Raw genomic sequence first — 13,268 nt, 5'->3', positions numbered from 1 at the left:
ACTTGATCTCTGTGCTAATTCCCAAAGCTAGTACAGGAAAAGTTGTTATATGAACTGTTACTGTCAAAAAGAAAGGACAGACTTTGAAGCATAAATAATAAGAATGTTATAAATAGCGTATGTATTCTGTAGCTTTGAGTTTATTTCTAAAAAACACTGGGAAATATGCTTATTCTCTTTCATAAGTCTTCTGGTGTTTTGTGTTAAGAAAATGTTCATTGAAACTTGTTCCTTTTTTACTGAAGTAGTATTATAGACTTGGAATTCTTGGAATTTGAAGGGATCTTCTTAGAAATTCCATTCAACTCCTTTATTTTAAATCTGCAGTTCAGGGTACTTGGTACTTTCTCAGAGACCCACAGGACTACTTAGTAAAGGACCAGTGCTTTGTCCATACAAACCTTAAAGATTTAGTTCAGTGGTTTTCAGAATTTCTTTTAGAACTGGAATCCTTCCCTTGACTCCAGTAAAATCTTGTACACACACAATCCCAGAATGTAAGGTAGGAAAGTATTTCTTTGTAATAATGTATTTGGGGCAGAGACCTGTTGGATGCAGAGTCTGAACATGGCCCCTTCCCTTCTGCATGTTGTTTGGATATAGTTTGAAAACCAGTGTTTAATTTTCTTATACATACATAAATATATTCCACAAACTTTTACTGGAAAATCTGTGATCCAGGCACTGGGAATACAGTGGTTGTAAAAAAACAAAAAAAAGGTTCTGCCCCGTGTAGTATTCAAATTCTAACGGAGAAGATAAAAACAATTGTCACAGCACTTGAGATTTTGGTACTTGGTCTTAACAGTTCTCTAAAACCACCTGGGACTGATAGCCAACATATGTGGCCTAAACCTGGTGGATCTGGATTCTTGAAGGCTCAGTGCTATGTTTGCTAAGTTCATTTGTGTTTAGGTAGGAATACGAGGTCTAATATCTTTGTAATTAGATGGGTTCAAATAAATATTCCTCCTGGATTCTTGGGTCTAGTATAGGAAATTTTTGTGGAGTATTGGTGAGACCATGCCAGAATTACTTATAACATGTTTCCCAGTATCCTGGTTTGAGAGGACTGCTCATTTTTATCCTAGATACTTCATGCTGTGTGGGGGCCACTGTCACTGGCTCTGCCTTTGTTCCCTCTGGAATTCAGACAAAGTTTCCCTGGTTTGAAAGGCAAGCTTCCCTCCTAGTTGACCACCCCTGCCTCTTAGCTACATGTTGGTCGCCATTTTGAGATGGCCAAACCTCTTTCTCTTACCCCTTTTTTCATTGCCCTACTTCTGTAGCTGTACTCACATCTTCCTCTTTCTAACTGATGTGGCCCACCTTTGAGAATCTCAGGATGTTAACTTTGCTGAAAGAGTGTGGTGGTCTTCCTAGTCCCTAGCCAAGCAGTAGTCACAGTTGATGTTCTCTCCAGTAGTTTAAAACTAGAGGAGGGTGTTATGTGGTGCCTGGGTGGCTAAGTTGGTTGAGGGTCCAGCTTTTAGCCCGGGTCATGATCTTGTGATTTGTGGGTTGGAGCCTGGTGTCAGGCTCTGTGCTGACAGCTCAGGCCCTGGAGCCTGCTTCAGATTCTGTCTCTCTCTCTCTCTCTCTCTCAAAAAAAAAAAATAATAATAATAAATTAAAAAAAATTAAAAAAAAATTTTTTAACTAGAGTAGGGAATTAAAGAAGCAGGCCTTCCTCACCAGGATCTCCCAGTTCTTCTTTAAGGTGCCTAAGATCAGACTGCTGCAGCAGGTGTTTTCAGTCCTTCATGCTGTCCACCAAACATGGGTCCTTCAAAACCTATCATTTATGTGATGGTATTCTTCGCCCCTTTCCCATCTGGATGTCTATCCTATAATTGCCCCACCTTCCTTGGTGAGCTACATTACAGTTGTGTTTGTTTTCTTAGCAAGCGATACTTAAAAATGTTTACCGTATTTGAAGTCTGTGAACGTAGTCATGAAAAATAACAATAGATGTTCTCTTAACATCCTACAATTAGAATGAGTTCACTTTAAAACAGTTTCATTAGAGGACTTGTCTGGTGTATGAAGTTGTAGTAATTCCAGTTTATGTGCTTGTTTTGTTTCCTCCACTGGATCTCAGCAAGGGTCATACTCTTACGTAGAACAAATTCAGGTAGTAAATTAGAAGGAATTTCTTTTGATATGTTATTTTGGAAAAAGGATTTAATTGGATGGAAATAGAGTTCATATAGATGGTATTGGTTTGAATAATGTCTTTCTAGCTCTGTCATTTTCTAAAATACAGTTGACTCTTGAACAACACAGGTTTGAACTGCATGGGTCCAGTTATAAATGGATTTTTTTTTACAGTACGCTCTTATAAATATGTCTTACGATTTCCTTAACATTTTCTTTTCTCCATCTTTATTGTAAGTGTATAATGCATACACAAAATATGTGCTTATCAACTATTTATGTTATTGGTAAGGGTTCTGGTCAACAGTAGGCTGTTTAATAAAGTTTTGGGGAGTTGAAAGTTAGATGCAGATTTTCAACTTTGGGGGTTGGTGCCCATAACCACCCCATGTTGTTCAAGGGTCAACTGTGTAACGTTCTATTAAAATCTATTAATTTTTTCACAGAGAAAGATTATAGTGGCATACTCTTCCTTTTACTTGAAATACATGTCTTTTTTCAAACCAATAGCATCTATATGAACTCTACTTTTCAGGATTCTGCTGTGGTATTATGCCCCATGGCCAAGGCATGAGAGTATTTATGATACTTTTGTGGGCCCCCGAGCATTAGTCATTTGCTAAAGAACAGTATTATACTCTAGCCCTTTTTTCATTTCCCAATTTGTGTCTTTCATTTCTGTTACCACTCTTTTGTGGGCTTCTTGAAGCATTGGCTAGGGTACCTCTTTCTTTAAAGAACTTTTAAAGCCCCATTCCTCTTCTGTGTTTTTTGTTCCACTGTTCTTAGCATGACTCAGCTTGTTCTGCATCCCTGAGACATGATAAGCCCTAGCCTATGGTTGTAAGCTTAATAGTTGGGGACTATCTTTAAGTATTATAAATTCTTTTAAGGGAAGAAAAGAAATTCTAAGACTAGTTAATAGTATTTTGCCCTTAAGGTGTTACCTAGTGTTTTTTAAACTAGGAAAAAATTTAGTGAACAAAACGGTAGATATTAAAAATGGTCATTTTCGTGTATTATTTCTGACAGTTTTAGGCATTTTAACATTTGTACTGTGAAAGCACCTGCTGTTGATTTCTTCTTTCCACTGATGCTTTCCTGCATAACAAATAATATTCTTACAGATAAAAATAGTATTGTGACCAAATATGTTTCTGTTATCGCAGACCATATTACTTTATTTTCTCTCTGGTATTTCACATAGTTATGCTGTGTACTGCAGGTTATATAGGTATAAATAAGATGTGGTTAAGAAATGTCCAAAAATACTTGTAAAATATACAAGACTAGAAAGTGACCCCGATAGTTAATAGTTTAAATAGGCTTCCTGGAGGTGGTGGCAGTTAGCCAGGTCTGGATGGAATTGGTAATCCAGTTTTAACAGGTAGAAACAGGATGAGCAAGGATAAAGTAAGAAAGGGCAAGATTTACACAGAATAGAGAAAGCAGGCCTGTTTGGCAGAAATTGGGGTAAGTCAGGGAATAAGGCTGAAAAAGAGGGTTGGGGTCAGATTGTAGAGAGCCTTTATACCAAGCTAAAGAGGTTAGCTTATTTCTGGTAGGCATTGGGGTGCCGCTAAAAAAATTGAATAGGGGAAGAAATGTATGTTGCCTAGAGGAAGATTATTTTAACTAGAGCTATAATTACAGGGAAAGGAGGACAGAGAGACTAATCAGACTCCTTGAAAGCCTCCTATTATAGTCACTGTGCTAGAAAAGAAAGTTTGGGAATAGAAATGAATATGATACAATGGCTGCCTTTTGGGGGCTTATAGTCTGTAATGGAAAAAGTAAATGTTTAATGGATTATTTTAATACGATGTGGTGTGTAATGACAGGTTGAAATAGATATAGATGGCCCTGGAATTTGGGTGTGTGGTGGCAAGAGGAGTTAAGGGTAGCTTCAGAAAGGATACCTGAACTATCCTGAAGGTTAAGAAGAAATTAGTCAAACCCCAAATTAAAAACATTTCTTCTTAAAGTTGTCAAGCCTGCTAATTTCTACAAAAATATAATTTGTCAAAAGTTCTCATTTGCTGTTTTAAAAACAAAATACTTAAATTGTTCTAAATTCTTAGCTAGATGATCTTCCCCATCCCTTACTTAAATTTTTTTGTGCCTCTGGTTTTTTCCTTAAATTTTTAATGAATTTTGTGTTTATCTGTTCCTTGGTCCTCATGAAGAGATTGGAAGTGGCAAAGAGGGTAGAGTGAAGGGCCCTGTAGACAAGAGGAATACACTGGACAAGAGTGGACATTGCATATACACAGTGAACAAAAGAGAATAGTTTCTGTTTTCATGAAGATGTTGCATATAATTGCAGTTACAGAATTAAAGTTCCAAAGAGACTTCCTTTAGAAGTACAGATTTGGACATAATCCCTAAGAAGATGATGGGTAGACTGGAGGAATAGCTGGATTTCAAGTAGAAGATGTGGGGAGAGACAAAGCTGGGGAGGACAGAGGGCGCAGTGAGGAAAAGCTGCCAGTATATTAATTAAACGATCAACCTTTGTTTTTTTTCTTCCTGGCCCAGATGGCTAGCTCCCAGCTGATCCACTGTCGGGAGCTTGTGGCACATCACCTTTCTTCTCTGCAGTCTTCCCTGCCTCTAAATTCCATTTATGTCTACCGTCCCCTCAAGCACACCCTGGTGACCTGTGACAAAGGAGTGTTCAGATTACATCCCTCCTCTGTCCCAGGCCCAGATTTAGATTTCTCCAAGGACAACAGCAAACCAGAAGTGCCAGTCAGAGGTGCAGCAGCCTTCTACCATCATCTCCCAGCTGCCAGTGGGTGCAAGCATACCTCTGCTAAACGCAAAGTAGAGGAAATGGAAGTGGATGACTTCTATGATGGAATCAAACGGCTCTATAATGAAGATAATGCTTCAGAAAGTGTGGGTTCTGTTTGTGGCACTGATCTGTCAAGGCAAGAGGGACATACCTCTCCTTGTCCACCTTTGCAGCCAGTTTCTGTCATGTAGCTTCAAGTGTTACCTTCAAGTGCAAACTAAGGTAGACTACTCTGGGAATTAGGAACATGGAAAACCAGGAAAGGTTCTATAAAGTTACATACCTTATCAGGCCGATTTGAAGTGAGCCAGAAAAAAACCCATTTACTTGGGTAGCAAATTATAATCAACATTATTTAAGCATTTAAAGACCAAAAAAGTTAGAAACTTCAAAAAAGATCGTTTTTTTTTAAGTTTTTTTAGTATTTGTCAGTTCCATTCTTTTCTCTGCTAAGATGTAATGGAGATTGACCCCATGTCAAAAATTTATATTCAAGTGTTTTAAGTTCCAAAATTCATAGCTAGCACACTCTGTCACCAGCATCCTGATTTAATTTTCCTCATTTTTGCTTGCTTGTTTATTGAATACTAAATGAACTTTATGCATGTTGATCTATAGCCTGACTTCCACTGATTAGGAAACCCTTAAAATTATTTTTTAGCAATTTAGTGAATAAATTCATTTCAGTGTGACAGCCATGTTTAATCCATTATTCAAATTAATCCCAAAAGGGTACTTTAAAATTGCCCCATATGAATGAGAAGTGGTAATAGAAAAAGGACTGACATTACCACATTGATTTTGTGTTTCTTATTTCAATTCCTGGAGTCTGGAAACAAAATTATTGTTTTTATTTTTGTTTTTCTTAAATTGAAGCTTAAAAGTGGCATGTAATTAGGATATGGTTAGATTTGTTGAAAGCATTTTTGAAATTTATATAAAAGAATTTGTGATAAAGTTCATGTATCCAGGTGCTCACCAAAGAAACCTGTAACAACTAAGATTTTTTTTTTTTTTTTGGTAACTGATCAGTTTTCATTCATTTGTAATCAGTAGGAGAGACTGTCTAGATGTCGGGGCAGCTCTATGATTCGGGTCTATAACATGTAATAACTGAATTCAGTGCCCTAGATTTATGTTAAGCTATTAGGATTTTCTTGATGGAAGTTATTCACCCTCCCTGTATTTCTCTTAATGACTTCTGGATCCTCAGCTCCCTGTGCAGTCTGAAGAAGGTATTGCAGTCAGAACCATGTGCTGATGATAAAAAGCCTCTGGTAGCAATAAAAGTTGTCCTTAACCTTTGTATCTTTAACTTTTTTTCTGCTTGTGAAGAGGTACAAGTTCCTGATTGCTTAGACACTGGTATTGGGATAAAAATCCCAAAATATGCTCACAGAAAATAAAACAGGATTTAAATGTGACTGAGGAATGTAGGTTTTGACGTAAAGAATTTTTCTATTATCTCTTTTTCTTACCTTCCAAATAGTAAATTTTCATTTGATGGAATGGTTTGTGAGAGCACCCATGTCTGGATGACATCATTTTTAGCCCACTGGTTTCGTTCTGGTTTAGCAGAGCAAGAGTATTCTTAGGTCACCACTTGACTTCTTTGAAATTACTAAGGTTTGACTGCCTGCACAACCTTGCAATCCATTCAAATGGGAAACTTTTACTTCCGTGTAAGTACAGGCAGTGGGAGGGAAGATTTAAAAACATGAACTGTTTATGGGTGAAGATAGCAAGAGATTGGCTTTGTAGATACACATTTTAAAAAATCACACTTACCCTAATTTTCATCTGGTCTGTTACTTAATTCTCCTGCATTGGGGAGCTCTAAGAAATTTACAGCTACGTGTGTTCACCATTTCTGTTAAATAAATGGCACTTAATCCCCCCTACCTCCATTTAACAGATGTTCAAGCTAGGGATGAAACTCTTAACATCAGAATATTTCTAGTCCAGCCACTACAGATTGAATATAAGAGGGCAATAAGATTTTAATTAGTTGACTTTGAGGTTTTCTAATCTTACCAAAAACTGATAAATCAGTTTGGAACATAGTATTGTTTCTAAAAAAAAGTGTTTTTTAAAATATTTTGGAGAGAGAGTGCACACAAGCAGGACAGCAGAGAGGGAGACACAGAACTCAAAGCAGGCTACAGGCTCTGAGCCGTCAGCACAGAGCCCAACGTGGGGCTCGAAATCATGAATCGAGAGATCATAAACTGAGCCAAAGTCAGACACTTAACTGACTGAGCCACCCAGGTGCCCCAGAACATGGTAGTTCTTATGGGAAACTGAGTTGGGATGGTTGGGCTGCCAGCTTTCATGCTTCAAAGCTATTTAACCCATAGTTCAATTAAATGAAGGTACTTAGGGGACCAGACCTTCCTGAGCACCCTTTTCAAAAAGTTCACTGTTCCAGAGACCTGAGCTACCATGGGTTCTTGGCTCTGAGGAGCCTGAACTCATGGATCGAGACAGAAAAAGCACAATATTCTTGAACAGCATGGAGTTTTTCATTGAATATGTTCCTGCTCATTACTCTGTCCCGAGTTACTTGTCTTAAATCTTGGCATCACATCACAAATTATTCTTTCAGTATTTGGAAACTTGAGTTTTATGGGTAATTGGTATCTCCACGTGGTTAGAAAGCCTATCATTCCATGAAACCTCCACAAAGGCAAGGGAATAAACGGGTATAAATTATCCAATCTTTCATTTAACAGAAAAAGTGAATGCTCTACCTCTTGAAGATCAGACTATAGCGAAGAAGCTAAATATTTTTTGTTCAATTTGAGAGTATAAAGTTATCTGTGGAGAACTGAATTTTTTCCACAGATGATGTATTAGTGTGGGGGAGGGGGAAGGCTGGGAATGGGGAGTGTTCCCAAATGCCAGTAAAAAGGTAAAACCAATTTTGCCACAAGTGTTGCTGACACTGCCTTTGGTTTGAAGGAAGCTAGAGCATAGCTCTTCACTCAGTTGAGCTGATGAGACGGAGCTTAACATCTCCACTGTTGGAATTAAGACATTGGTGCCTGTCCCCCAGGTAGTATTTCTTTTCTTCTGTTAGAAACAACATATGTGTGTCCGCTGTACTCTACATACCTGGATTTTCAAGCTTCCTAATTTACTCATTCTGGAGTTCCTGAAATAAGAAAGTAAGTCGTGCTTGAACATTACTGCCCAGAGCAACACTGGCCTTTCACTTAATGTGACTGCTGATACTAGGCCAACATGGTAAGGAGCTTATCTTTGTCCTAAAGGTAGTTTGTACATTTTCAGGTGGAAAGGGAAGATACTATGCCAGATGGTCTCACAACCATCCTGAAAACTCCTACCCCTGGTCTGCGTTAGCAAGTTGAGGGTTAGAGAATTACCTAATGCCACATAGCTAAGAATTTTTAATAAGGCTCAATTTCTAACTCAAACCTTTGCCCTTTATATTTGATAACACAAGGCGTTGTCTAATGTAATTACTTCTGAAACCTCCAAAATTCTTGAAATTAGCCTTTAAATTGTTAATAGAATGTCTCCTGTTCCTGTTATTAAATAATGTTTTGAGCTTTGGCCACTAGGTGGTGCCTCGAAAATAAAACATCTTTTTAAGTATCTGGGAGAAATTGAGTCACTTGGGCTGACTGTAGGAGAGTGAGGAGTTTAACACTTGTCTCTTGTTAAACATTAACATCATTTGCAGTTATAAATTCACATTTAAGCACAGGAGACCTGTGTATGTATCTGGGACTGAGGGAAAATGACCAAGATCTGCCATGGTATGGAGCAGATTGTGACGACAGGTCTACCAAAAACAGAAACAAAACCAGTTTTACAAAACTAATCATAATTTTTGTGAGTTGTCTAGTCCTGCAAAATAACCTAGAAATGCGATTGAGAATACTTGAAAATAGCCAACCCCCCAAACCTTGCTGGATTTGAGTCCAGCAAGCTTTGAGTTAAGTTGATTTGACCAAATTCACTAAGACAGAAAAGATGAAGTACAGGCTTATATAGCATAGATTGCATCAAGGAATTAAAGCTTTCACTCACCATGAGTTTATGGTTTCTATGATGTAACAATATGCCTAAGACCCAGGTGTAGGATAGAGACCTCTGTCTTGCAAGCCCTTTATTATTGAAAAGTGTAATAAGAGGTAACCAAGAATATCTTACCAGAGAAATTTGGGCAGCGCTCACAATTCATTTTTAGTTTCCAGGAGCTTCTGAGTTAAGGGTGAACTGGGAAAAACCTCTCCCTTTGTCTTGACTATAAAGTACAATCTTCATAGCCTATCAAATGCCAGAATTGTTGATCTTAATGTGTTACACAACAGCAGAGTAGTAGAAAAGTATAGGCCCGGTGAACTGGTTTCTCATTTCTCAGAAACAGCTTATTTTGTTAGGAAAGAGGACACTCCAGACTGAAGGGCAACCTTAAGCAATCAATGAAAAGCAATCTGGGCAAGGTGGGGGAGAGGGCTTTTGCTTTTCAGAATACAATGTCTTTAAGCAATTTAGCATTGAAAGGGCTTACCTTTTGCTCCAAAAACTTGCTGTGTTCATAAGATATACAGAGACAAGTGCAATTCAGTGTGTTTGGCTACATTCCCAGCATCTAATGTAGGCCTGGTACAGTATAGAGAATAAAGTGTTTGTAAAGAGAGAGAGGGACAGGGTGGGGAAGGTGGGTGGATGGATGTGAATAAAGGGCAGGAGTGCTAGAATGGCGCCTTCACAGTTCTAAGAGCATTGGGCAGAGAATGCATGGTTAAGTTGGACTCTGAACAATTATTATTCTACACTACCCCATACACACTTTTGGGTTTTTGTTTGTTTTAAATGTGGGACAGGGACCAGCCTCCTTATAATAGCCTCTGCCTCCTCTGATCTAGGTGCTGTAATTTTGAAAGTTTCTACATGAACCATTCAACTCACAGCACTGCAAGTAACTGATTTGAGGCAGAGGTTAGATCTTCATTTGTGCTTCAACAATATTCCACTGACAGCCAAGAGATCTCATTTCTGTATAGCTACTTGTCAGGTTAGGAAGGTTGGGAAGGGAGGTGAGTCGATATCTAGGCTCACAATTCATCTTTTCTTCTTGTAGTGCAACTATGCAAAACTACAATTAGTCTTTTCAAATCAACACATTAAATCCCTTCGATAGCCAAGGGGGTTTCAGCTACTTGCTAGAGACTGATCTGAAAGCCAGATGGTACCAGTCACAAGGACTAAATGCCATGGTCTTAAGAACTCAAGTGCAAGGATCTTCAAAGGGATCCACACTGATACCACTGTCTCCAGGGTGGAAAGGACAGTCATCTGCAAAGCAAAAGGTTTGGTGTAGAAACAGCATTGAAATACAGTGAAGGTTCTGTAGTTTTTCAGACATCCAGAACGGTTTACTTATAAGCTAGGCCAATAGGCAAAAACCCATCAATAAGAAGGAAGTTTCATTTGGTAGATACACTGGATTGGGGGCGGGGGGGGGGGGGGATTTGGTCTAACATATTGGGAAGATGAGCTAATTTTTTTTCCGCTCCAGCTCAGCAAATACTGATTCAGAAGATCTCTCCTTCATACATGCGCCAATCTCAAGTAGACCATCTAGACTACACTTGTAGCAAGCAAGAAGGCAATCTGTATCTGAAATCAAGTAATATTTTTAAAAAGACCAAATGAAAAATAAAAAGCCCATTACCAATGGAAATCCGTTCAGTTGGCTCAGTTCTTGCTTTTCTTTTCGACAATCTAGCTAGGGATAAGCAAATGATTTTTATTATTGATGATAATTAGTCCTGGGATGGTTTCACATCTCTTCACTGGTCAGCCAGGAGAACTTGAGAACCTATTAGTTTTTTCAACACCTGAGAAAAGGAACCACCTGAAGTAAAACTCCAAATCAATGGAGAGGGCAGCACACTTGACCGGTGGTATCTGGTCAGCTTTCCCTAGGTCACTGAACAGAAGCTAACCTATTGTAATAACTTGTTCCCCCACATTTCCTCTAACCTGGCCAAAATGGGAGAAAAAAGGGAATAGGAACAATAGACTGTACATTTCTCTACTTTAAAAAAAAAAAAAAAACAAAAAAAACTACCTGGTTGGATTTTTAAATATTGCTCAAAAAAAGGTCTTTACCAGCTGATGCAGAATTCATTTTTAACATGACTGATAGGGTTAAATTCATATCAAAATATTAAAAATAAATCTCATTACTGTTCTTAGTACGTACATGGTTCCACATAATAGGGTGTTTGTGTTTAACTTATGAAACTGATAGGTCATGCTCTGGTATCAGTTAAGGAGTTGCCACCTACCCTTCCACCCCTAAACCAATCACTAGCATCACTAGTGTCACCAATGGTGACATCACTAGCAGGTTTATATGTTTACAGATTATAATGTAATATGGAGGGGATGGCTCTTGACATTTATATTTTGATCATTTAATGGCTCAGGTGAATTTGACTTTATTGCATTTAATTACAGTATCTAAGAAAGACTCTCACCAGTGTGCTCATCCAATTGCTCTAAAGAAACCTCTTTCCAAGAAGCAAATGATTCAAATTATTTAAGAGGTAGGGACTGTTGTTTCATTTCACCACAGAAGCACGTGTTACCATTCTTAAATGGAGGAGAACACTCCCAAGTGCAACCCGTGCCACCAATAGTATTTTCATGGTCCTCCTAATATGGGGCTGAAAAGTGATGGAAATAAGCAAAGACTAGATATAGACAAGTAATGAAATTATAAGGTAACTTAAATGCATGTTCGTGCTCTAGAACAGAAATGACTTTAGAAGTTGTCCCTTGATTAGGAAAAGTGCCCCTAATAGGTGACTGCTAATAAAGTAATCTAGCCCTTCCATCTCTCCAGCCCTTCACAATTGGGTCAGCATTAGAAACCACAGGCTCAACTGGCAAAAGTTTGTGTTTGCAGGCTGGGTGTACTTTAAGTGAATTCTAGCAAACTTTTTTCCACAGACATGGTAGAGAAAGCCACCTGGGTAACTGAGAAGACAATGTGATCAGAACCACTGTATTGAAGCGATTATCTGGGACAACTTTATAGTTTGTTGGGGTTTGTTCCCATGGTCTGGGACACAAAAAACTCTGGAAACAAGGTAAAGCGGAGGTTCACAGTACATAGAAAGGCAGGGATGGGCCAGAAAGTTATTTTAAGGTACCTTTAAGTATAAAGTGAGTCCCAGAGGCAGAAAAGTCCTCTACCCAACACTGGCACATTTTAAACATGATTAAGACTTGTAGGTCATAACTCCAGTGATAGCAGAGGGATCTTTTGGTTGTATCTGAGATGACAGATTCTTAACCAGAATTCTGTGACTTAAACTTCACTTAAATTTCCCCTTGAACTTAAAACTGGCATAATTTTGATACCAAACTAAGTTTGAATAACCAATACATAAAACAGAACTGGCTAACTGGATTTTTTTTTTTTTTTCCAAAACAGAATCCCAAACCCAAAACAACTCTTATAAGGGATGCAGATAACAGAAAAAGAGTTAAATAAAACAACAATGGTTCCTGAATTTAAAGGAAGGATGCCCACTTCTCTCTCTCAAGAGGCAGATGGTCAGCTGAAAAATAAAAACATTGCATCAATAGAACACTCCGAATAAAAAAATTGTAGCCATCTCTGTTCATGCAATATCAAATGTTAAAAAAAAAAAAAAAAAAAAAAAATCCCAAACGCGAAAACAACTCATAAAACTAACAAAAGGAAGGAGAATGTTGCCCGGATCTTATGACCTGATTGATGGTTGAGGGTCCTGATGGGGCTGTTCAGAATGTTGCTCATGGGACAGAGAGGTCTGGAGTTAACATGAAATCAAGTTTGTGGACCCTGGAGGTGGTGACCACCTCAGAGTAGGGTACATGCTGTCTTCAGTCCGTGAGTTCTCAGATCAGCAGCTTCAAGAACATAACAGCTAAGCAAGAGGATTCCAACACATGGCTATCTTGGGTCTTGGCCCAAGTTCTTTTTTTCACTCAATTTCCTTTTAAGTACTATTGAGTATTCCTGTTTTTGGTAGTGATGAGTCACTTTAGTAACCACTATGGGCAGTGGTTTGTAAACAGACATTGACAAGTACAAACAGCAATGCAATATTTGACCCAGACTTTAAAAGAATAGGAGGCGATGGTGGAAATGAGGTAACTCTTCCCCAACACGTGTGAACAGACAGCTCCTGCTCTTCTAATGCTCTATGTCCATTAGGAGAGAGTAGGGCTTGTCAACAGGATGGTTACATAAAGAAGAAGCTACAGAAGAGAAAAAAGAAAG

General features: G+C 38.4%; 2 protein-coding genes across 5 annotated transcripts in view; one reads left to right on the top strand and one right to left on the bottom strand.

The window, feature by feature from the left end:
• CCNI (cyclin I) overlaps window positions 1–6,259 on the top strand; it is a 35,863-nt gene extending 29,604 nt beyond the window's left edge. For both annotated transcript variants that reach the window (XM_049630700.1, XM_049630699.1), the window contains one exon: window positions 4,696–6,259. In XM_049630700.1, coding sequence (XP_049486657.1) covers window positions 4,696–5,145 — 450 coding nt within the window. In that variant the 3' untranslated portion in view covers window positions 5,146–6,259. The remainder of the gene's footprint in view (window positions 1–4,695) is intronic.
• A 1,559-nt stretch (window positions 6,260–7,818) lies between these two features.
• Window positions 7,819–13,268, bottom strand: part of SEPTIN11 (septin 11) — a 92,817-nt gene continuing 87,367 nt past the window's right edge. The window contains exon 10 of one of the 3 annotated variants that reach the window (XM_049630693.1): window positions 7,819–8,108. In XM_049630693.1, the coding sequence (XP_049486650.1) occupies window positions 8,030–8,108 (79 nt within the window). In that variant the 3' untranslated portion in view covers window positions 7,819–8,029. Of the gene's footprint in view, window positions 8,109–12,402; window positions 13,247–13,268 lie in introns of those variants that run through there. The other 2 variants (XM_049630697.1, XM_049630698.1) reach the window with 2 other exon arrangements.

This window comes from Panthera uncia, chromosome B1 (genome assembly GCF_023721935.1).
Source record: "Panthera uncia isolate 11264 chromosome B1, Puncia_PCG_1.0, whole genome shotgun sequence".
Classification (NCBI taxonomy): Eukaryota; Metazoa; Chordata; class Mammalia; order Carnivora; family Felidae; genus Panthera; species Panthera uncia.
The sequence above is the reverse complement of the archived record's forward strand: the minus strand, read 5'-3'. Positions and strand labels throughout refer to the sequence as shown.